At 45.4% G+C, this 21,980-nt stretch overlaps 2 protein-coding genes across 4 annotated transcripts in view; one reads left to right on the top strand and one right to left on the bottom strand.

The window, feature by feature from the left end:
* MBTPS2 (membrane bound transcription factor peptidase, site 2) overlaps positions 1–21,980 on the bottom strand; it is a 129,936-nt gene that overhangs the window by 45,579 nt on the left and 62,377 nt on the right. The gene's annotated exons all lie outside the window — the stretch shown is intronic.
* SMPX (small muscle protein X-linked) overlaps positions 3,470–21,980 on the top strand; it is a 54,816-nt gene continuing 36,305 nt past the window's right edge. Inside the window, exons 1-3 of one of the 3 annotated variants that reach the window (XM_061627295.1) lie at positions 3,470–3,668; positions 9,785–9,826; positions 20,454–20,537. In XM_061627295.1, the coding sequence (XP_061483279.1) occupies positions 9,788–9,826; positions 20,454–20,537 (123 nt within the window). In that variant the 5' untranslated portion in view covers positions 3,470–3,668; positions 9,785–9,787. The remainder of the gene's footprint in view (positions 3,669–9,784; positions 9,827–20,453; positions 20,538–21,980) is intronic. The other 2 variants (XM_061627294.1, XM_061627292.1) reach the window with 2 other exon arrangements.

The following is a 21,980-nucleotide window of genomic DNA, read 5'->3' as shown; positions in this document are numbered from 1 at the left end:
AGATAACCCTCATCATTTGGTTATGCTAAGGTTGAATCAGATACATGTCACCTGTGGTGGCAGCAAGTACCTGAAGGAAATCAATAGTATCAGGTTACAGGGGCTCAACTCATAGCTGTGAGTTTTAAAGAGACACAGGGCTCATCCAGATGACTGTAAAATGTGTGACATGATCGCTTTGTGTTTTCATTATTTTTCAGTCATCCATATGACGCTGCGCGCTTTTGCGCATTTTCGTGCGGTTAAATCTGCTCCTGCAGGGAATCATCCGCTGTACCTTCAGGCGCTCAGATCCAATACCGTGGACTTTACAGCTGTGGCCGTTTAATGGGCGGTTCTTGGGCGGTTCCCCATATCCCTTCCCTCATTCTCAGCCAAACACATATTTCCACTGTTGCGCATGTGCGTGAATGTCCGGGGAAAGCCCGGGAAAAAGGAACCTATCAGAGCAATGGTGTGGTGTTGGGGGGGGCTGCAACTTCTACTGTGCAGATCCAAAAAAGCGCATTTGCGCAGAAGCAGCAACAGCGGTTAATTTATAGCCAGCCTGCAAACTGGGCAGCCGCTCAGGGTGAGATCTGTAATTGTGGTTGTAAACTTTTTCAAGGGAGAAAATATTTATCTTTGCCTAACCTCCACCTCCCACCCCTCACCCCCGCATCAAATGCCCTTCTTGAACATATTGGTCTTTTCTTCCAGGCATCCAGAGTCGAGGGGGGGGGGGAGAAGAGAAATAGAGGCTTTCCTCTTGGATTACAGACACTCACCATCGTTAGTCAATTTCGCTTTCCTGCCTGCAAGGCTACTCTCTTTGAGTCTTGTCAATTTCAACCACAGCCTGCAGGTTCTCTGCAGCCCAGCTGAGCTGAAAAGCATACAGTCGCTTTTGCGAAATATTACAAATACAAGCAAAAAACCCACAGGAATTATTGGCATATAAGTGGTTTGGGAGAGCGTCTCAGCCACCCACAACCATAGAGACTGGTGGTCTACCTTCCTAGACATGACACATCCTTACTTGCTGTTCTGGAGAAATAAGTGGAATTTCAATCATGTGTATCTCCAGAAACGTTAAAGGTAGAAAAGCATACAGTCGGTTTTGCGAAATATCGCAGATACAAACAAACAAAAATACAGGAAGAATATACCAGAGCTTGGAAAAGTTACTTTTTTGAACTACAACTCCCATCAGCCCCAGCCAGCATGGCCACTGGATTGGGCTGATGGGAGTTGTAGTTCAAAAAAGTAACTTTTCCAAGCTCTGATATAAGCATATAAGTGGTTTGCATGTTTCTTTTATCAGAGGGAATACCGCAAAGCCTGTGCTGGTTGCTTCAGTGCAGATTGACACAGCAGCACGCGGGGCTGTTTGCCTGCATTCCCTGCCCGAGCCAAGAGTGGTCACCCATGGAGGGGCTGTTTGCTTCCCTCAGGGGCAGCATTTCTGCTGCCAAGCCGCATAATGGTCCGGGGCTGAACCCTACAGTGAATGAGCCCAAGGGTTATGGGGGGATTCACCCAGCGATTATAAGCACTGATCCCTCGCACTGCCCACAATCCCCCTGGATGGTCAGGGGCACCTGGAGACACACACACACGGCCAGCGCTGCTCCAGAGTGATGAGCGACAAGGAACTCCATTACAGCCACTACTACCAAACCATCAGGAAATTCAAACTTTCACGCTCATACGTTCAAGCGCATGCGCCTTGTTGTGCTTTGTTGCAAAGGGAGAGAGGAGCATACGTCATATTTTTGTGGACCAACTGGCTGATAGGGGAGAGTGTTATGGGCGGAGCTGGCAAAAAGCGAGAAGAAGTACGGGTCCTCTCGCTGCATGTGTGGGCACAAAAAAAGCGGGTTTTTTAATTGGGAAAGAGTGAACAAACAGGCAAAGTGAAGACTGTCAGATGACGAACCGGATATGGAAAACGTGGATTATCCCGCTCCATTTGGATGAGCCCAAAGTGTCACTCTTTGGAATTTGAGGTTTGTCTGAGCCATTATAGCAACAAGGCTGCGGGAATATAGGAAGGAATCCCTAACAACATTACTATGTTTGGTGGAGGTGTATAAGCAATAAACCATGTCCCCCTCTTTTAACAAATAAAAGGGAGTGAGCGAGGTGGGCCCCCCCGACAATCTCCATTTTAAACTCTTTTTTGTTGTTGGGAGTATAGAATATGATGACTTGGAGGTCTCCTACAGAAAGTCCTGGTAAATAGAAATTGTCCCCACAGATTTCTGAGTGTGATCTATGTAACTGATAGAAACGCATTGTTGACAGAATAGAGTGTATATCACAAGAGAAAAGGGGTGGCTAACCAGCAGCCTTCCAGATGTTGCTGGCTCCAGTTCTTATCAGCCCTAATTCTAGCATAGTCAATGGTCAGGGATGATGGGATTTTCATTCCAACAACATCAGAAGGCCATAGGTTAGCCGCCCGTGCATTAGAAATGTGGGTTATGTTATGTGATCCCACAGTAGCACTTCACAAGTTGATGAGAGACAAAGTTGGTTAGTACCAGAGTAAGTTGTTGTTTTTATTGCATGTGTATTTTCCTTAGTAGTCATAACAAGGTGAAATCACTACTGCACTCCTCTTCCACAGCATCCTTATTGAGATCACTTACTGGAAAAGATGGCTGGCCTCCAAGACCTCAGATCATGGCTGGGGACTGGGAGCAAGCTCTCTGTGTTGTACCGATGGCCTTCTGCCAAGAGCAATATTCTCAGCTTGGAGGTCACCTCAGAAACAGGGTGCCTAGAACATTTTACAACAACTGCACCCCAGGATAACTATAATTAGAGAGACAGATTTTTCAACTGCACTTGTTCTTTGGACTTAGGGAGTATCATGCCTTAGGATTGCCAGAGCAGACAGTTTTTCCATTTCCATTCTTAGTAATTTAGTAAATTTATTTCTTTTGTTACATCTCTCTGTGTGATTGGGAACCATTTACCAAGACAAATAAACTGAGGCCCCAAGTTTTACCAAGATTGAAGCCTGAAATAGAAGACACAGCAGAAAGAAGATAATCACTAGATCTTTGGACTCTGCCCTTAGTGTTATAGAGCAATTATATGAGCAAACACAGTTATATGTTATATGAGCAAACACATATTTTAAAATGTCAATGAAAATGCCCCCATATAGCTGATCTCTAACATTGCTGGTCTCTAACCATATTTCACTGATTTCCATGTGTTGCACGAATTTCTTGTTCTCTACCTAACTTCTGATGCTTCTCTTTAGGGCCCTATCAGCAATTAGACATCTGTTTTTTAAAATCATTATAATTCCACTTTGAGAAAGTGGCAGCAAAATATGACGTGAAGGTGAGGTTGCTAACGCTTTTCTGCTTGACACTTGAGCCCCAGTATTAACTAGGAGGGAATGAAGTTACAAGCTGAATCTGACTCTATATTTAGGAAGAACAACTGTAAGCTATGACAGGAATTCTTTTACACTTGGCTTCTAAACTCAGCTCTACTCCAGCCCTAGAAGCGCTCTGGGTAGTACACACAGGCACAAAGGGCTTTGTCAATTTCAGCCACTTCTCAAGGATCACAGGAAAGATCTCAGCTGACCCAGAAAGGTGTCTTACTCAGCATCAAAAGGAGGTGTTTGTATTCATTTTCCTGACAGGTTGGAACAAAATAATCAGGTATATAATAAAAACTAATGTAATGCTGGGGGGAGGGGGAGGCTGTTTTAAAAAGTGAAAGATTGACTTGAAAAACACTTTAATGTATTGCTAGGAAATGAATGAATGAACAACATTTTCTCTAGATTTTCATCTCTGTATACCAGATCAGTTTGATTACATAGGCTGTTACTACATCTGCTTTATATTCTATCAAGAGTTTTAAAACTATAAGAATATTGATGAGACTTAGCATTATCTTAAGAATATACTCTATGTATGGACCACCACAGCCCCTATAGAAGTATGCTTTGCACAGTTGGTAAAAAGTAATCAAGGGCATGATCCCCTCCCCTTTTTCTTGGGGTTAGCTTGAAATACTTCCATTTATCCAGTGTTTGCCGCTGCTGCAAAAATCAGCAAACTTGTAAATGTTATAATATATCTGTGCTAGATCAGAAAAAAAATCTTAAGAATTGCCACAATTAGAGTAGTTAACTCTGCAGTTACAGTGAACTTTACAGTGTGTAACTGCATGGTGAGCAAATTTGACCAAGTTTCAACTTGGAGCTTCTTTTCCTGCTTTCAGTACAAGCTGGGCTCCCGTGTAATTCCTATCTAGGTCTTCAGGAGGGTAACACAACAGAGCTTTCTGTTTATAATACTTGTGCCAGTTTTCTGCATACAGCAGGGAGCAAAAGGATGGCAGCACTAGTTCCTTTCTGATTGCATCTAGGGTAGTGTTATGAAAAATGGAAATGACAAAAGTGCCTCAGGTATATTAACTTCTTTAAAGCAAACTGAAACAGTCAGTCGGAGCAAACACCTTCAGCACCCCTCTCAGAACTTATTTTTAGATGCGGCAGCAACAATCATCACTTCTGTCTTTCTTTCTTTTAATTCCTTCATATCCCTTATGCCTGCCCAGGAATCATACGGGCATTTGCATAATGACACAAAATGCTAAATAGCTCTAAAAAGACGCAACAGTGGCATTGACTTCAGCGTGGTGGTAGACATATGTCATAAAAGGGAAGGAATGAGATAAAGGCTTGAATGCCTGAACGGTTTGGCTGTATCCAGGTTTGAGGCTTCTGATTTAGAAACTAATTTAGATATTAGGGCTTTGAACATGAATTAGTTGAATACTTAGGAAAACATTTTGGAATAAAATTGGTTGAGTTTGATTTCCTTCCTTCCCTCCCTGCCCTTCTCCTGTGGTAGAGAAGAAGCACTGAAGACGTTGCTTTCGGGCTTTAAGAACATAAGAGCATAAGAAGAGCCTGCTGGATCAGGCCAATAGCCCATCTAGTCCAGCACCCTGCTGGAAGCCCACAAGCAGGACCCGAGTGCAAGGGCACTCTCCCCTCCTGTGGCTTCCAGCAAGTGGTTTTCAAAAGCATAATGCCTCTTACTATGGTGGCAGACCACAGCCATCATGGCCAGTAGCCACTGATCGCCTTATCCTCCATAAATTTGTCCAATCCTCTTTTAAAGCCATCCACGTTGGTGGCCATCACTACCTCCACAGTTCAACTAGTATGCACTGCATGAAGAAGTACTTTCTTTTGTCTGTCCTGAATCTTCCAACATTCAGCTTTATGTGCATGAGTTCTAGTATTAAGAGAAAGAGAGAAAAACTTTTCTCTATCCACTTTCTTCATGCCATGCATAATTTTATACACTTCCATCATGACACCTCTAAAAACTAAAAAGCCCCAAATGCTGCAACCTTTCCTCATAGGGGAGTCGTTCCATCCCCTTGATCATTCTGCTTGCCCTTTTCTGAACCTTTTCAAACTCTACAATATACTTTTTTGATGCGAGGTGACCAGAACTGTACACAGTATTCCATAGGCAGCCGTACCATAGATTTATACAACAGCATTATGATATCGACAGTTTTCTTTTCAATTTATTTCCCAATGAACCCTAGCGTAGAATTTGCTTTTTTCACAGCTGCTGCACACTGGGTTGACATCTTTATTGAGCTTTCCACTATGACCCCAAGGTCTCATTCCTGGTCAGTCACTGCCAGTTCAGACCCCATGAGCATATATGTGAAATCAAGACTTTTTGCTGCAATATGCATAACTTTACATTGAATTGTATTTGCCATTTTACCACCCATTCACTCACTTTGGAGAGGTCCTTTTGGAGTTCTTTGCAATCCCTTTTTGTTTTAACAACTCTGAACGATTTAGTATCATTAGCAAACTTGGCCACCTTATTGCTGGGAAAAACAGCAGGGAGTAGAAAAAGAGGAAGGCCAGACAAGAGACAGATTGATTCCATAAAGGAAGCCACAGACCTGAACTTACAAGATCTGAACAGGGTGGTTCATGACAGATGCTCTTGGAGGTCACTGATTCATAGGGTCGCCATAAGTCGTAATTGACTTGAAGGCACATAACAACAACAACAACAAAGCAAACTTGGCCACCTTATTGCTTATCCCTAACTCTAGGTCGTTTATAGGTAAGTTAAAAATCACAGGTCCCAATTCCAATCCTTGGGACACTCCCCTTTCTTAAACCCCTCCACTGGGAGAACTGTCCATTTATTCATATTCTCTGCTTCCTGCTACTTAACTAATTCCTGATCCACACAAGGACCTCTCCTCTTATTCCATGATTGCTAAACTTACTCAGGAGTCTTTGGTGAAGTATTCTGTTGAAAGCTTTTTGAAAGTCTAGTACACTGTATCCACTGGATCACCTCTTTCTATATGCATGTTGACACTCTCAAAAAATTATAATAGGTTAGTGAGACAGGACTTTCCCTTGCAGAAGCCATGCAGGCTCTGCTTCAGCAAGGCTTGTTCTTCTATATGCTTGATTAATTTATCTTTAATAATGCTGTCTACCAGTTTTCCTGGGACAGATGTTAAGCTAACTCTCATCACCACTATTTGCCTCAGTTCTTGAGACTCACTTCCTGCAAATGGTAGTTCATGTTCAGGGATCTGCCCTGTATACTCTACTGTGAAGGCTTTCTGCCAAAAGGCCCTACAGGTAAGGAGTTTGGCTCACTGATACTGTAGCCTTAGTGGACCATATTTTTTCCAGAGAGTTAGGTAAGAAAAGGAATATGTCCTGTCTGAGCCAGATCATTTGTACCCATAGTGCAAGTTGCAGAAGGGTGTGGAGGAAGTTACTTCAGTCCTTTTAGTTGTAATTTCCTCTGTACCCCATCATCTCTCACACTGACAGCAGAATCCATTACATCTTCCATGCACCCTTGTGGGTCATTAAGGCTCCAGTCCTATATACATATTTGCCTGGGAGTATGTCCCACAGAGGTCAGTGAGTTATACTGCTGTGTGTACAATAAAGCAGAGGTGGAGAACTGGTGGCCGTCCAGATGTTGCTGGACTACCCATTATAACAATTGGCTGTGCTGGCTGGATCTGATGGGAGTTGGAGTTCAGCAACATCTGGAGAGCCACCAGCTCTCCACCCCTGCTTTATTGTACATACAGCAGTATAACTGACTGACGTCTGTGGCATATACTCCCAGGCAAATATGCATATAGGATTGGAGCCTTAATGACCCCCAAGGGTGCCTGGAAGATCTAGCACAGTATTTTTTCTTTCCTGATTTCTCAGGTCAGTATTTATGGTGGTGTAGGAGGAAACAGCATCAAAACCCTCTCCGTTGCTTGTTCAACATTGTAAGTTTGGCTGGGTTCCAGAAGTTCTCCTGGTGCAAGAGGAGGAATGTCTATGCAACATGAAAGCACTATCCAGTTGTGCCAGCATGGAGTCCTATACATGTGTGGTCAGACATCAAGATGCAGCAGCCAACATTTATATTTTTATTCCTAAACGCCTGATAGCCAGTAGTTATATGAAAGGGTAAGGGAGCACAGAGAAAGTAGCCCAAGAAGGTTGTCTATTTTTATCCATCAGCTTTCTGTTCTGATTTCTCAAGAAGTAATGAGGTCAGCACAAATGAGCAGGAAAGAAAGATTGCCTCTGCAATCATCCTCCGCAATGGTGTCATGCACCCCTTTAGCGAGATTTCCTCTGACTCTGTGTTATTTTTATTTATTTTAATGCTAAAGTTAAGTGCTCTACTGCTTAAAGAAAAGAACTGCTCCTAGAAAGGCAGCCGTAAGCAGTGCCATGTTTAGACAGACAAGACAAAATGGGAAGATTGTGTTGACCATGTGGAATGTCATTGCTGCTGCAGTTTTAAATAGTAATTCGTCTTTGATCTGCCAACAATCCATATTGCCAAGCTTTCAAGTAGCTTGTTTATCAGCTTCAGGCTACAGTTATCCTTTACTCTTGAGAAGATGCATTACTTTCAGTTTAATTTAAAGGGATTTATAATGCTTTTGAAAGTTTTATATAGGGCAAATTAAAATTTTATCAATAAAAGCCAGGTTCCAAATATAAGCATTGCCTGATTCTGTTTTGTAACTTGAAGCAATACCAATAATTAGTAGCTGTCCCATGAATATGTGCCCATTTGATGGAACAATTAATGTCTCATTTACTATTGTGTTGGGAAAGTGATCTTCCTTTTTTATCCCTATAAAAAATTAACAAGGAAGCTCAGATGTTCTCAGACTTGTTTGCAGCATTCTGCAAATGATTGTATCTAAGTAACTCTGAAACTAAGACTGAAAGACAAATCTGGACTGATGAATTATACAACCACGAGAGTGGCTGTATATTATAGCCAGCCTAGATTTTTCACATTCCGCAATGTTAAACTGAAAATACCCATTATACCATTCTGCTGTTTCCCATAAGCTCATTTCAAAATAATATCTTACAAAACTTGTAATCCTGAAGTCAGAAACGCTTGCTTAACAACCCTCTAAGTTTCATGGTGATACACAAAACACTCAGAGAGAATCCACAGGTCAAAATCTAAAACAAGAGTAAAAAAACCCAGACCACTGGTGGACCTTTTGCTGTCAGTGGTCTCATAATTTGCTGAAATTAATTAAAAATCAGCCATGTTCACAGAGTACCTGTAATCCTATTACTGACCTTGCCCCATATTCTGATCTTCATCTTCTGCAGTTTAAAAGTTAAAAACATGCATGGCTGTTGTTTAATTAATTTAAGAAATTTAACACTGGAGTCTATGATAGCACAGGCATGCTCCATAAGAACCAACTATCAGTGTTCTAAAAGCCAGATTAACAGCTGTTTGGCTTGGCTAGTCAGGGGTCCACACCCATGCCAGACATTTATTCCACTTTAAATAGTCATGGCTTCTCCCAAAGAATCCTGGGAAGTGTAGTTTGTGAAGGGTGCTGAGAGTTGTTAGGAGACTCCTATTCCCGTGACAGAGCTCCAGTGGCCAGAGTGGTTTAACAGTCAGTTCCTCTTCCAAGAGAATTCTGAGGATTGTAGCTCTGTGAGGGAAATAGGGTGCATCTTAACAACTCTCAGCACCCTTCACAAACTACACTTCCCAGGATTCTTTGGAGGAAGCCACAACTGTTTAAAATGGAATAAATGTGTGGTATGGATATGGCCAGGGACAGTTTTGGCTTAAATTTGGGTGGGAGAGTGCATGTGTCTGCTGTAGAATAAAAAGGTGGGGGAAACCCCCCAAAATAATGATACTGTTAACAGTTTTGGAAAGGAAAGTTTTGGAAAGGAAAGAGGGTTTCCCTCTGCCCAGTGCCCACCCACCGAATCCCTTCCCCTTCTTCCATGTACCCCTCCCCTTTAATAGGTAGGGAGGAAGGTAGAGGAGAGGGGGGAGTGGGAGTGGTTGCCACCACTAACCATATGCTTAGAGGGACATGTTACCAAATTTTTCCAAGCTATGCAAGGAAGTGGATTGGACTGTGAAAAACTAAACCAAATTGTGTTTGCATTTTTACAAATATGTAGGTCAGTACAATTTCTCAGAGAGGAGGTCAGCTCTCCTGCTTCCCTGGTGCATTTATTATAGCTGCCCGATTTCCCTGCTTTTTAAAGTTTGAAAGAAATATCTGTTGGCTATAGGTACGTTTTTAAACTGCAAGGTTTTTTTGCCTGTTAGTGAATAATACCTGTTGAGAAGCAGCATGGGTTAAATTGTAGATAATCAAGCCTTACTTTCAGAATGTCATTGTACCCCAGAAGAGCTTTTTATTTTATTTTTTATGATTATTTTGCTTGCAGGGAATGTCAAAACAGCCAGCTTCAAATGTTAGAAGCATTCAGGTAAGAGACAGTATTTTACATTGCTACTAATAAATAAGACCCTTTAGCTTGAAAACAAAATGTCACTTGGCTTTGTGCCTTGGTGCTACCTAGGAATTATTTAAAACTTGCTAGTCATGCTTGTCAGTGCAATTTGATTCAGTCTTATCCATAAAGAAGATTCAGTATTTATTTACATATTTTGTTATCAACATAAAAAATAATTAATTCTTTTAATGTTTTTTTGTGTGCTATGCAAAGCACAAAAAACACAGAATTTCCCACAATGCAAGCAAAGAAGCTAGTTTTTTGTACATCATCTAAAAGTATAAGCATTTGGCTTTGTAAACATCACATATATGTCTATATTATTGTGTTAGTTGTCCAGCAAAATTCATTTTTCATTATTAGCATTTTTAAGATTAGCCAAGATTTATTTATTTTTTTAAAAATGGTATTTGACAAAAAAAAAAAGAGGCTGCAATCCCATGCACTCTTACAAGAAAGCATGTTTAGAACTGTATAGCACTGGATACTCTGTGGGAATAAGTTAACAAACCAATTCATAACCAAGCAAACTTGAAGTATTAGGACTTGTGCCAGTCTAGTTTCATTGCCATCAATTTGCTTCTATTTTCCTTACTCTCCTCCCAGTATGTATATTTATTTTTTACATTTATATCCTGTCTCTTGGACTAACCAGATTCTCAATATGTTGTCATCTGCTTCCACTGGGTTGGATCCACACAGTATCAATTCTGTTCATGGTAGGGCTGTTTGAATCACAGGAGGGACTTAAATCCACTGGAGACTCCCACTGCTGGAAGGAAAGGAAGGTGATTTTTGCTGATTTCCTCTTTCACTTGCAGCCCCCACATTACCTTCCACACTGTTCCTGAGCGGTCCCCAACCCTCTGGACCAGCTTTTCAGGGGGTACAGGGGACTGCAGGGCAAAGGAAAAATTGGTGAAACTTGTTCCACTCTTTTTCCAGCAGGAGTGTCCCTTGTGTGCAGCTGTGGATCCAAGCCAATGTTTTAATGCAGAAGAACCCTCTTTAAGTGTTCCTATTGCGGCCTATTGCCGAAATAAAACACAAACACCATTCATTGGGTTAAATCATGGGCCACTTTATTAAACGGAATCAATTAGAATAATGAACCTGCAGAGGGGAAATCAAGTGCGGGAGCATTCTGATGATCCAGGCAAAGCCTGCTTGCAGCCATAGGGCGACCAAACCTTGCCTGAGCCCGGGGCTGCCCTGTGCCAGACCCCAGCTCGGGCCACACCCTGAAGATGTGTAGGGGGTCCAACCCGCATCACCGCCCCCCGGAGCTGTGAAACTCCGAGCGGATGAGGCACATTGGCCCCAAAGGCAGCCCGTGTTCTGCCCCCCGGGCCGTATAGCCCTGAGCTGCAGGCCCCCGGACCGCCAATCGCCCCCAAAGGTGCCTAAAGGTGTCACCTAGCTGCCCTTTCCCTTTAAACCTTTTCCTGCACTTCTTTGCCACAAGTGACATTTGACATATTGAAGCTAAAAACAGACCAATCAGCCTATTAACCCCAAAGGCACCCGTGCTAACCCTTGACCCGTCCCCCCAACCACAGTGTGGAGTAGGCAAAAGAAACCTGCCAGCAAAGCGAGGCAGGCAGGCTAAAAATTCCTAGTCGGCCCCGTAGCGACCAAATGAATCACACTGCAGCAGAGGGAGGGTCGGGCGGGCGCCGCCAAAATTCAAAGGAGGGCGGGAGGCTGGTGGAGTGGCCTTAAATGGCCTTCAGCCGCCCCGCCTCCTTTCTGCATGTTATGCCGGCGCGCCAGCGCACCGCGTACACACACACACACACACCCTGATGGCGGCCTGTCCTTCGGCAGCGGCCGCAAGCTCGCCCCTTTGCCTGCAGTACCAGGCACGGAACGGGATTGCAGCCTATTGCTGAAATAAAACACAAACACCATTCATTGGGTTAAATCATGGGCCACTTTATTAAACGGAATCAATTAGAATAATGAACCTGCAGAGGGGAAATCAAGTGCGGGAGCATTCTGATGATCCAGGCAAAGCCTGATTGCAGCCATAGGGCGACCAAACCTTGCCTGAGCCCGGGGCTGCCCTGTGCCAGACCCCAGCTCAAGCCACACCCTGAAGATGTGTAGGGGGTCCAACCCGCATCACCGCCCCCCGGAGCCATGAAACTCTGAGCGGATGAGGCACATTGGCCCCAAAGGCAGCCCGTGTTCTGCCCCCCGGGCCGTATAGCCCTGAGCTGCAGGCCCCCGGACCGCCAATCACCCCCAAAGGTGCCTAAAGGTGTCACCTAGCTGCCCTTTCCCTTTAAACCTTTTCCCGCACTTCTTTGCCACAAAAGGGGGACAAGCCTCTGCTTAGTCTCCCTTTACCCCACACCCGATAAGAATCTTATGCAGACCCCTCTGCAGGTCCATCAGGAGGATGGCATTGTTGCCTCCCAAACTGCATGTCAAGCATGTCTGCCACTGAGGGCCTTGCCCTCCATGTCTGACAACAGCAGACAACCCAAGGCTACCGAGGCCTCAACTGCATGTCCTCACATGCCTGCCACTGAGGGCCTTGCCCTCCATGTCTGACCACAGCAGATGACCCAAGGCCACCGAGGCCTCAACTGCATGTCCTCACATGCCTGCCATTGAGGGCCTTGCCCTCCATGTCTGACCACAGCAGACGACCCAAGGCTACCGAGGCCTCAACTGCATGTCCTCACATGCCTGCCACTGAGGGCCTTGCCCTCCCTGTCTGACCACAGCAGATGACCAGAGGCTATTGTGGCCTCAACTGCATGTCCTCACCTGTCTTGCCCTTCAGTAACCAAGGTAATTCCCACCCAGGGGAATGACCCCTCCATGTCTGACCACAGCAGATGACCAGAGGCTATCGTGGCCTCAACTGCATGTCCTCACATGCCTGCCACTGAGGGCCTTGCCCTCCATGTCTGACCACGACAGACGACCAGAGGCTATCGTGGCCTCAACTGCATGTCCTCACATGCCTGCCCCTGAGGGCCTTGCCCTTGAGTAACCAAGGTCATTCCCACCCCGGGGAATGACCACCACTTGCGGGACCTTCCGCACTGAACCCTGCTGGAACAACATGGATAGGAGACCATCCCCAGCGCATACTCTGTCAACCCAGCCACCAAACTGTGGCCCACCATCAGAGGCCTGGCTGTAAACCAATGTGCGTTTGCAGCCCCACGGCCAGCCTAGAAGATCATGCCATGGCTGCAGAGTAGGCTGTGAAACTGCTCCATCCCCGTCCAGCAACCTGCCAAAACAGAAACAATCGTGAACAATTGGGTCCTGGACCTTCAGACTCACCCCAGGGGTGAATGTACTCCAGGTAGGCAATTCACCTGCCGGGTATGCAGCCCCAATTCCATAGGAGCATGTCCCCCCAAAACCCCCATGCGTCTGCTCCTAGGCTCTGTGACGCTAGGCCGAAACTTTATGAGGGAAGATCCCTCCCCCTGATTATCAGGCAATCGGGCCTGTAGCTACAGGCCAAAAACCAAAACAAAAACACCATGACGCCCTCACGGGACAAGTGTCCAGTCCTGGGGCAGGATAAAATAATGGTGTGCCTCTTGCGCCCCTGGTCTGCCTGGAAACAAACCTTGGACAGCCGGATGGTGTGAGGGCCGCTGCCTGCAACAGCTGGTCACAGGGCACCTCCCTGACCAACAATCCCTGGCGGGTCAGGTGAACATGGACACTTTGTATAGCTCCTGCCGGCCTGTAACTCCCAGAAATCCTCTCCTGCTCTCTGATAGCTGGTGAGCATGCTGGGGCAAAGATAGGCATATGGCCATCTCTGACTCCCCTCCCCCATCTCCCAGTGTGTGGTATGGGACTAGCAGTTCTCACCCCCCCCCAGAGTCGGTCCCTCCTCTAACTGAAACACCATGGGCACACTGCAGGAAAAGGGGGGGGCACACCACAGGTTGGTACGTAAGGCAGCCAAAACAAAACAAAGACAAACCCTGAAGCTGTGGTAAGGAACCTGCACCCAAAGTCCACCCTACCCATGAACCGTAAATCATGAAAATAGTGCCCTACTACTTCAGAGCCCCCTTGTCTCCTAACTGTCCTTTCCAAGAAGGAGCTGAAGTGCTCTATACAAGAATACAGCAGCCCATAGGTAATGTTCTGCTGCATAGTCGACCAAAAAGGCAAAAACTCGAGAGCCGGCAATGCAGGCACATTATCTGCCACACTTGCCCGTAACGCACCTCTGCCACAGGCGCGCACCACATTGAATGCAGTGTAGTGCACTGTGCATAGACTATCTGGTATGAAACCACTACTGACTTACCCCACTTGTAGGGATGATGGGAAGGAGCCAATAACCCTGCCCAAGTGTATGTACCTAAGGCTGATTTAAAATTGCCGGCCATAAGGGCAAGCCGGGGGCCACAGTATAGGATCCAGAAAACAACCTAATAAAGAAAAACTGCATCATAAAATGAGTCTCCCCAGAAACCGGGCAGTCTGCCAGCTGGGAAGGGGCACTTTTCTTGAGCAGCCTCTGCTATACTTCTGGCGTGTTTAATTGCGGGTTCATATCCAGCAGTTGTTAGATGGAGTTGAGCAGTGTCATCTTCTAATGTCTGCAGATCAACTGACTCTTAAAAGCACAGGACTAGTGGCCTGTAAAACAAGGGTGGCCACCTTATCTACAGTCAGTTTGCAAACTAGCTAAAGAGAAGATGCAAGCAAACGTGCAGCCTGTACATGATTACTGCAAAGAATTCCCTTATGTTTAGATAATTTACTCAGAGAAATATGACGTGGATCAATTCTATGCACATTTACTTATGAGAAAATCCCACCGAGTGTATTGTTACTTCTTCCCATGGAAGGGCGTCCATGATTGTGCCCATACAGCAGAATCCCAATTATGTTTACTCAGAATATCGCAGGGTTTTGAAGAACGTATTTGGGGAGGAGAAGCTTGACAGTGAAAAGAGGGGATGAGCTCCCTGTGCATTTGCGGAAGTGAGGTAGTTTTGGAGGTGAAGTTGCAGCACTAATTGGGATCCCTACTGGCTCCTGCAGCCTCCTTTCTGCCTGTGGCTGCCACCTGCCCTCCTCAAAAGCCTCTGCTCTTTGTCATTACATTGCATAGCTCCACTCCAAATGGCCTCCAACTGATGGCCACATGTTTCTCCCTAAATGCTCTGGGATGAAACATCACCCACAGCGTTCACTGCTTGCGGCTGCCATTTTAATGGTGCATGCCATAGAGGCCACCATTATATGATATCTCCGAATATTGCTACGTTATGACAGAGCATCTCCAAACTTTCCTGGTTTGCAAAGACAGTGTGGAAGTGGAATGGCCTTTTCAGTACATCCCTTAATAAAAGCATCCCCACAGATGGCTGTCCAGCTGCCCGATAGCCCAGCACCTCTCTAGGTACTTGGTAAATGAATAGCAACAGTTGGTTTAAACTAAAAATACACTTCAGTATCAAGAAGAGGAGTCTACTCCTATTTCACCTTCTGTAGTGGGCAAGGGACCCCCAATAGAAGTGTCTCCTGCATTGGCTATGTTCCACTCCTCCACAGCTGGGGGTGGGCATCTACCCTCCGCCCTGGGGGCCCTGCCCTCCCCTTTCGGCCCACTTTGCCCCTTTTGGGTGGCATCCTGAGATTGAGCGTGTAGCCAGGTCTATTCCCTTCCGCTAAAGCCCCCGGCCTATGCCCTGTTGCAGAAGCCAGGGGAGTGCCTCATCCAGAAAGGAGAGGTGGTAAGCGTGAGGGAGCACTAGAGGGGCCCTGGCACCTTCACAGCCTGGCCGGACTGTGCCCTCTTCTCACCCTGCACCCCCCAGTCACCACCCAATTGGCTCCCCCGTACAGCCCCAGACAATCCAGGCCTCCTGGGCCACCAAGTGACCTAATGGGGGGTGTGACGGGGCTTATCTGGGTGTACCTAATGGGGGGTGTGACGGGGCTTATCTGGGTGCATCTAATGGGGGGTGTGACGGGGCTTATCTGGGTGCAGGATAATAAAGGTGGGAATGCTTCTTTATCGAAAACAATGCGTTTAAACATAGAGGAGAGTGTCATATACAGCTGTGTTGCAATTGCGCATTTGCTCTGTTGTGGTCTAGCTCCTACTTTTAAAAAGCATATTCCAAAATCTGTGCTCAGCCTCTGTTTGAGAGCAAAGGTTATGACAGCCAGGAAAATGTCTTGCACAGAGGAGGCAGATAACATTACTGTTCTCCTTTATCATGAATGGGGGTGGGCGTCTACCCTCCGCCCTGGGGGGCCTTCCCTTCCCTTTCGGCCCTCCTTGCCCTTTTTGGGTGGCATCCTGAGCTGGAGCTTAGCCAGGTCAATCCCTTTCAACTAAAGACCCCCCCACGGCCTATGCTCCATTGCCAAAGCAAGAGGGAGGGAGTGCCTCCCCAGAAATAAGGAGTGGTCAGCTTGGGGGTCCCTAAAGGGGGACCAGCACCCTCACAGCCCAGCCAGACAGTGCCCTCTCCTAACCCCGCACACCCCGGCCACCTACAGATAGGCCCCCTTATCCAACCCCAGCGATCCAGGCCGCCTGGGCCAACAAGTGCCTACTTGGGGGGGGTGATGGGGCTGGAACCCAATTCCTTTACTATGGGGTGAGTAAGGGGCAATAACCTTCCCACCCTCCCACAGGGATCCCCCTGTAGCTATCCTACAAAGAAAGCAGCCACAGGGCCGCATTGCCTGAGTAGCGCCGCTGCCGCTAGGCCTTGCCGCCGCTGTGGTCAGTCGCTGCTGCTGTCGTCTGCGCCGCGCCACAGGCTCTGCTGATGCCTCCTGCCGCTGCTGGAGGGACTCCCATGGCCGAGGGCTCCCTGCTGCCAAACTGCTGAGCCAGGGGCCTCGCCACCGCACCGCACTGCCCCAAAAACGAGCCCTAGGAAGCCACGTGCGCTGGCGAGCGAGCCGCCGCCGCCGCCGCCGCCGGGGCCTGGCCGTGTAGGCTTCGACGCCGCCGCCAAGCTCCGCTATGCCCACCCTCGCTGCCGCTGCCTCCCTGTCTCCCGAGGGGGCGTGGGGGGGGCGATCGCCGCCGAGCACCTGGCCTGGCCTCAGAAAAGCCTCCGGAGGCCCACGTGCAAAGGGAAAGGAGCCGCGCCGCGCCGCTGAAGCCGAAGCTCTGTCGCCGCCAAAATTCAAAGGAGGGCGGGAGGCTGGTGGAGTGGCCTTAAATGGCCTTCAGCCGCCCCGCCTCCTTTCTGCGTGTTATGCCGGCGCGCCGGCGCGCCGCATACACACACACACACCCCCTGATGGCGGCCTGTGCTTCGGCAGCGGCCGCAAGCTCGCCCCTTTGCCTGCAGTACCAGGCACGGAACGGGAATGTATGATATGTAGTAAAAATAGAAATATGCTTACTAGTGCTATCAATAATATGAGGGTGTAGGTAAATATAAAGTTCTAGTAGTACCACTATGAGCACATTTGGATGATCATAACTTGGCTTATTTAACCAACAAGCCTTTCAACTGCACACAGAGCCCTGTTTCTTCTCCAGTCATGGCACACAGTCATCTAAATTGAAAGTCTCCAATTAACCACAGTTCCTTGTTTAATCTGAACTGGAAAACTATGGTTACAAGTTCGGAACAAGCCAGAATCTTAGACCAACTTCAAACCGTGATTTAAATTCTAGTTTGTCTGAAACCTCATAGTTTTCCAGTAACTAAATGACCATCGTTTGATTGCTGTGTGTCACAAAGGGTGGAGGAAAGGGGCTGTCAGTGAACAGCAAAAGGCTAGTGCATATCGCACCTTAGCTTAGTTCATTAAGCCCAGATATGCTCATTCGATTTGGCCCAATGTTTCCACTAGCAATAGTTAACAGCACACACCTTAGTTTGAGGTTCCAAACATACAACTGGCAACCCATGGTTTAGAACAGGATGTCTGCATTTGTTTCTCAGGACTGTTAGGAAATTCATTTTCCACAGATATAAACACAAAATATGTTTTTTCCCTCGTGCAACCAGCTTACTGAAGAAATACATTTAGAAAATCTGTTTGACTTTTATAAACCTATTTTACATTGCTCTGTGGACATTGGTTGTGCACGACCTGCAATCCATGTGCTACGAAGTGAACCTTTTTCCCCTTCCCACTCTGTCCACAGCCTTCTGAATTACGGCCTATGAACTTGGTATCCAGTATCGCTGTCAGAGGCATGAAATAACTATAGTTGCAACTCTGTATTGCTTTTGAAGACAGAAAATATTTGTTTCCTGGTAGTAAATGGATTCATATATTATTAATTTTCTATCACACAGAGGTATTTATTGTGGCTAGGCAAACAAAAAAGCATACATTGTGAAGATTTAAATGGGCAGGATGATTGCTTCTCTCTTAAAGCAAGCAGAAAAATGTCTACCAATGGCTTGCAAAAACAACTTTTATTTATAGATTGCAGTACACAAAACATCAGTCAATGAAACAATGGGAGCCTTTTTCTTTTAATAAAAATACTCAAAAAAGATTATGCGGTAGAGCGTTATATTTATTTAAAATTTTAAATTGGTTTAATCTGCACTGCATTCTATAAGCGTAAGGAATCTACATTTTGATAAATAGCAAGGCATTATTATGTACTTTTCAATAAGCAATTCTCTTAAGCACATTGAAATAAATGTTTTAAGACCATTAAACATGACATTTCACTAAGTGCAGTGAACTTAATTTAGTTTGCAGCCTTATTATTATCCACTTAAGGGAATTATCCATCAAGAATTCCCAATTAACAATTTAGAACAATGTGAGTTGGTTTGTTTTATCACAATTATGCATCGTCTTGCCTTGGCAATTTGTTTGTTTGCTTGTTATAAGGCACGAACCTTGAAAGCAGAATTGCATATTGTGCAGTGCATGTGTGTGTATATACACAGATTTCCTTAACTTTCACAACCTATTCCAACTAAAGAAAGTGACAGTGTAATCCTACACACGCCCAGTCAGATGTAAGCCTCATTGGGTTCAATGCAGTGTTGATATCCTATGCACCAGAGGTTGCTGACCTCTAGTTTGGGAGCCTGATCCACCCCCCCTACCCCCATCCCCACAAATTTCCCTTCCCTGCCCCAAAGACCTTGCAAAGTCCCTGATGATCACACCAATCATTTGACAAGTGATAAGGGAGTGACACCCTTCCCTCCTCTGCTAATCTGCACAAATCAGCTGAGCAGAGGGGGTTGTGTGCCTGTGCCTGTGCATGCATGAGAGAGAGCACACACATGCAAGAGTATGTATGGGAGAGTGTGGGGTGGCCACACTCGCCACTGGCATTCACCCCTTGCCCCTGATGGTTGGTCAAGGATGAATGCAGCTCTCAGACAAAAAAAGGTTAGCCACCCCTGCTGTAAACATTTACATGGGAGTAAGTCCCATTGAAACACAGTGGGGGGTTACCTCGTAGTAGGCGCATATAGGATTGCACCGTAAGTTTCCTTGTTGTAGAATTCAAGGGGTTTCTTCCTGTTCATTTAGCTGTAGTATTAAATCAATGTTAGGTAGTTTGGTTTTTTATACCTAACTACTCAGTCTGTCTAAATGGAACACTTCAGTCATGCGAGCCAGATTGAAACACTTTGAAGTCTTACTCTTTTCGGTGGGAAACTAAAGCATGTGTTTCTGTTTGCTTGGATCATGCCTATTGCATAAAAAAAACCGCAGAGGAGATGAAAGTTGCAATCATATGGACACATTCTTGGGAGGGAGTTTTGCATTCAGTGGGATTTGCTGGAGCTTGAAAAAGTTACTTTTTCAACTACAGCTCCCATCAGCCCCAGCCAGCATGGTCACTGGACTGGGCTGATGGGAGTTGTAGTTCAAAAAAGTAACTTTTCCAAGTTCTGTTGCTTGTGTCTTATTTTACTGAGGACAGTCCTTTATTTGAAGTATTGTCAGAGGAGAGTCCTCTATTTGAAGAGCTGTCCAGTTTAAAGATAAAGAACCAGAATGAAGAAAAGCAGGGCCCTTGAAGCCGCCCATCAGCAATTAGCACCTGGACAGCAGACTGAGCACCCACAAGGATTACCTGGACACAGCCTTCCCCACTACAGTGATATGTATTGTATTTCTATGTAAATTATAGCCACTCTTTCTAAATTTGCATCTATACATTGAAATTTGTATAAGCAAATACAATGCAAATTTGCATCACCTTTTGACTTCTTTTTGGGTGATGCATCGTCTCATTTTTGACAATGTGTAAGTGGCCATCTTGAACTGAGCGAATGACATGTGGAGCCCCAGGTTCAATCCAACCTTGCCTTCACATGAACAAGGCCCAGTTGCAAGTCTGCTGCTAGACCCACACAGCCCAGACAGACAAATGCAAACACATATTTTAATAGATGAGTTGGAAAATAGGGCTGTATTCAACTACTCAGAGCAAACCCACTGAAATTAATGAACCTCAGTTAGTCATGCTTATTAATTTCAGTGGGTCTACTCTGAGTAGGACTAGCATTGAATATCACCCATAGTAATTCAATCTTGCTGTTTTTGGAAATCCCATCCATTCCTACAGTTTTAGTGGAAGTACAACTGTATATTCTGATGATGCACAGATATGATCTCTAACTTCCAGGCTAATATCAGCATTCCAATGGGAGCACTTTTACCCGGGGCAGGTCAGCCGCCGAAAAGAAAAGAATGTACTGAACCAGATGAGGTAAGAGCAATATATGTCTTAACCTGTTTTAAGTCTTTAGCTGCTGGGTCAAATTTCATCCTTCGTTATCTTAAGAAGCCATATAATGATACATCAGTACAAATCCATTCTTTCTGTTCTCACACAATCAGTTAACATACACAAAAGTTGGTTGCATTTGGGGGTCAGTTTATGGACGCAACATAAATTCAGCATTAAATACAAAACTGGTTCCAAAGTGCTGATAGGTGTTGCAGTCCAAAAGCAAGGGCTCATCTGCGCTATACATTGAAAGAAGTATCATACCACTGTAAACAGTTATGGCCCATCAGTCCCTCTTCCCAGGGAAGTCTTTTGGGGAAGCCTTGACTGTTTAAAGTGGTATGGTACTGCTTTAAATGTATAGTACAGATGGGGACCAAGAGAGAGATCCTAAGCAATCTGGAAACATTACTATTCTTTTCTTACAAATTACATGGTAAATCCATGATTGGATTGCCTAAGGTAAAAGCAACTGCAAATAGTCCCAATTTGCAAAAGAACCTCAGTGTATAGCAAAGGTAGGTCTAACCCCTGCCCACACACACACAATAGCAGAGGCCCTATTCCAAATCCCTCCCCAGCGTTCAAATGGAGTGTATTTGAATGCTTTTATGTTTTTTGTTTTCTAGTTAATAGCAGCTTAGTGGTGGAGGTGGACTCAGCCAAGACAGTGAGTGGGTTGCATTTTATAAAGTCAGACAAAGGCAGGGAATGATCTGAGAACAAGGTCTGGCCCCTGAGCATTTTTATCAGGAATCCTTCTCCATTTTAACTGAGCCAAAGTAAAAAGTTAGAAAACTTTTCAAAACTGGTGTGAGGTAGAGATATTCTTCACTTCAGTGTTAACTTTTTTGGGTAGGTTTTGTACATGGTGCCTTAAGCATAACTGATGTGTACCCCAAAACTGTGAATCCTTTACTGCTAAGTGATGACTTGAATATTGGGGTTCTCCACACGGGAGTATAACTTTGTGCTAAAGACACTGTTTTTTACCTCCATTTTCTGTTTGCACAGTCCACAGAAGGGCTCAATGCCAGCTGCAAACATGGTGTTTTCTAGTCACACTTCAGGGGAAGCATAAAACACGCAGTTTCCTAAAGACCACACCCTCTAATTTAACACTGCCACTCCCCTGGTTACCTGGCAACCGAGCATGCTCAGTTTGTTCTACCAGTAAGTTTCATTTAAAAAACAACAACCCAGAAGTGCATTTTTTTGTATTTTCACTGGTGCAATACAACTGAAATACAAATCCTTGTTTGAGCAGTGTTATGCTTTTGAGCACAAGTTAAGGGGAAAAGAAAATAAAGGCACCATTTGCAGCAACTTAAAAAATGCCAGCAGAACGGGGGAGAGCAGTGGAAGTTTCTCTTCAGCCCACAGGAAATGAAATGAAAGAAGGGAGGAGGAGGGAGTGGGTGT

This window comes from Rhineura floridana, chromosome 5 (assembly GCF_030035675.1).
Source record: "Rhineura floridana isolate rRhiFlo1 chromosome 5, rRhiFlo1.hap2, whole genome shotgun sequence".
NCBI classification, from domain to species: Eukaryota; Metazoa; Chordata; class Lepidosauria; order Squamata; family Rhineuridae; genus Rhineura; species Rhineura floridana.
The sequence above is the reverse complement of the archived record's forward strand: the minus strand, read 5'-3'. Positions and strand labels throughout refer to the sequence as shown.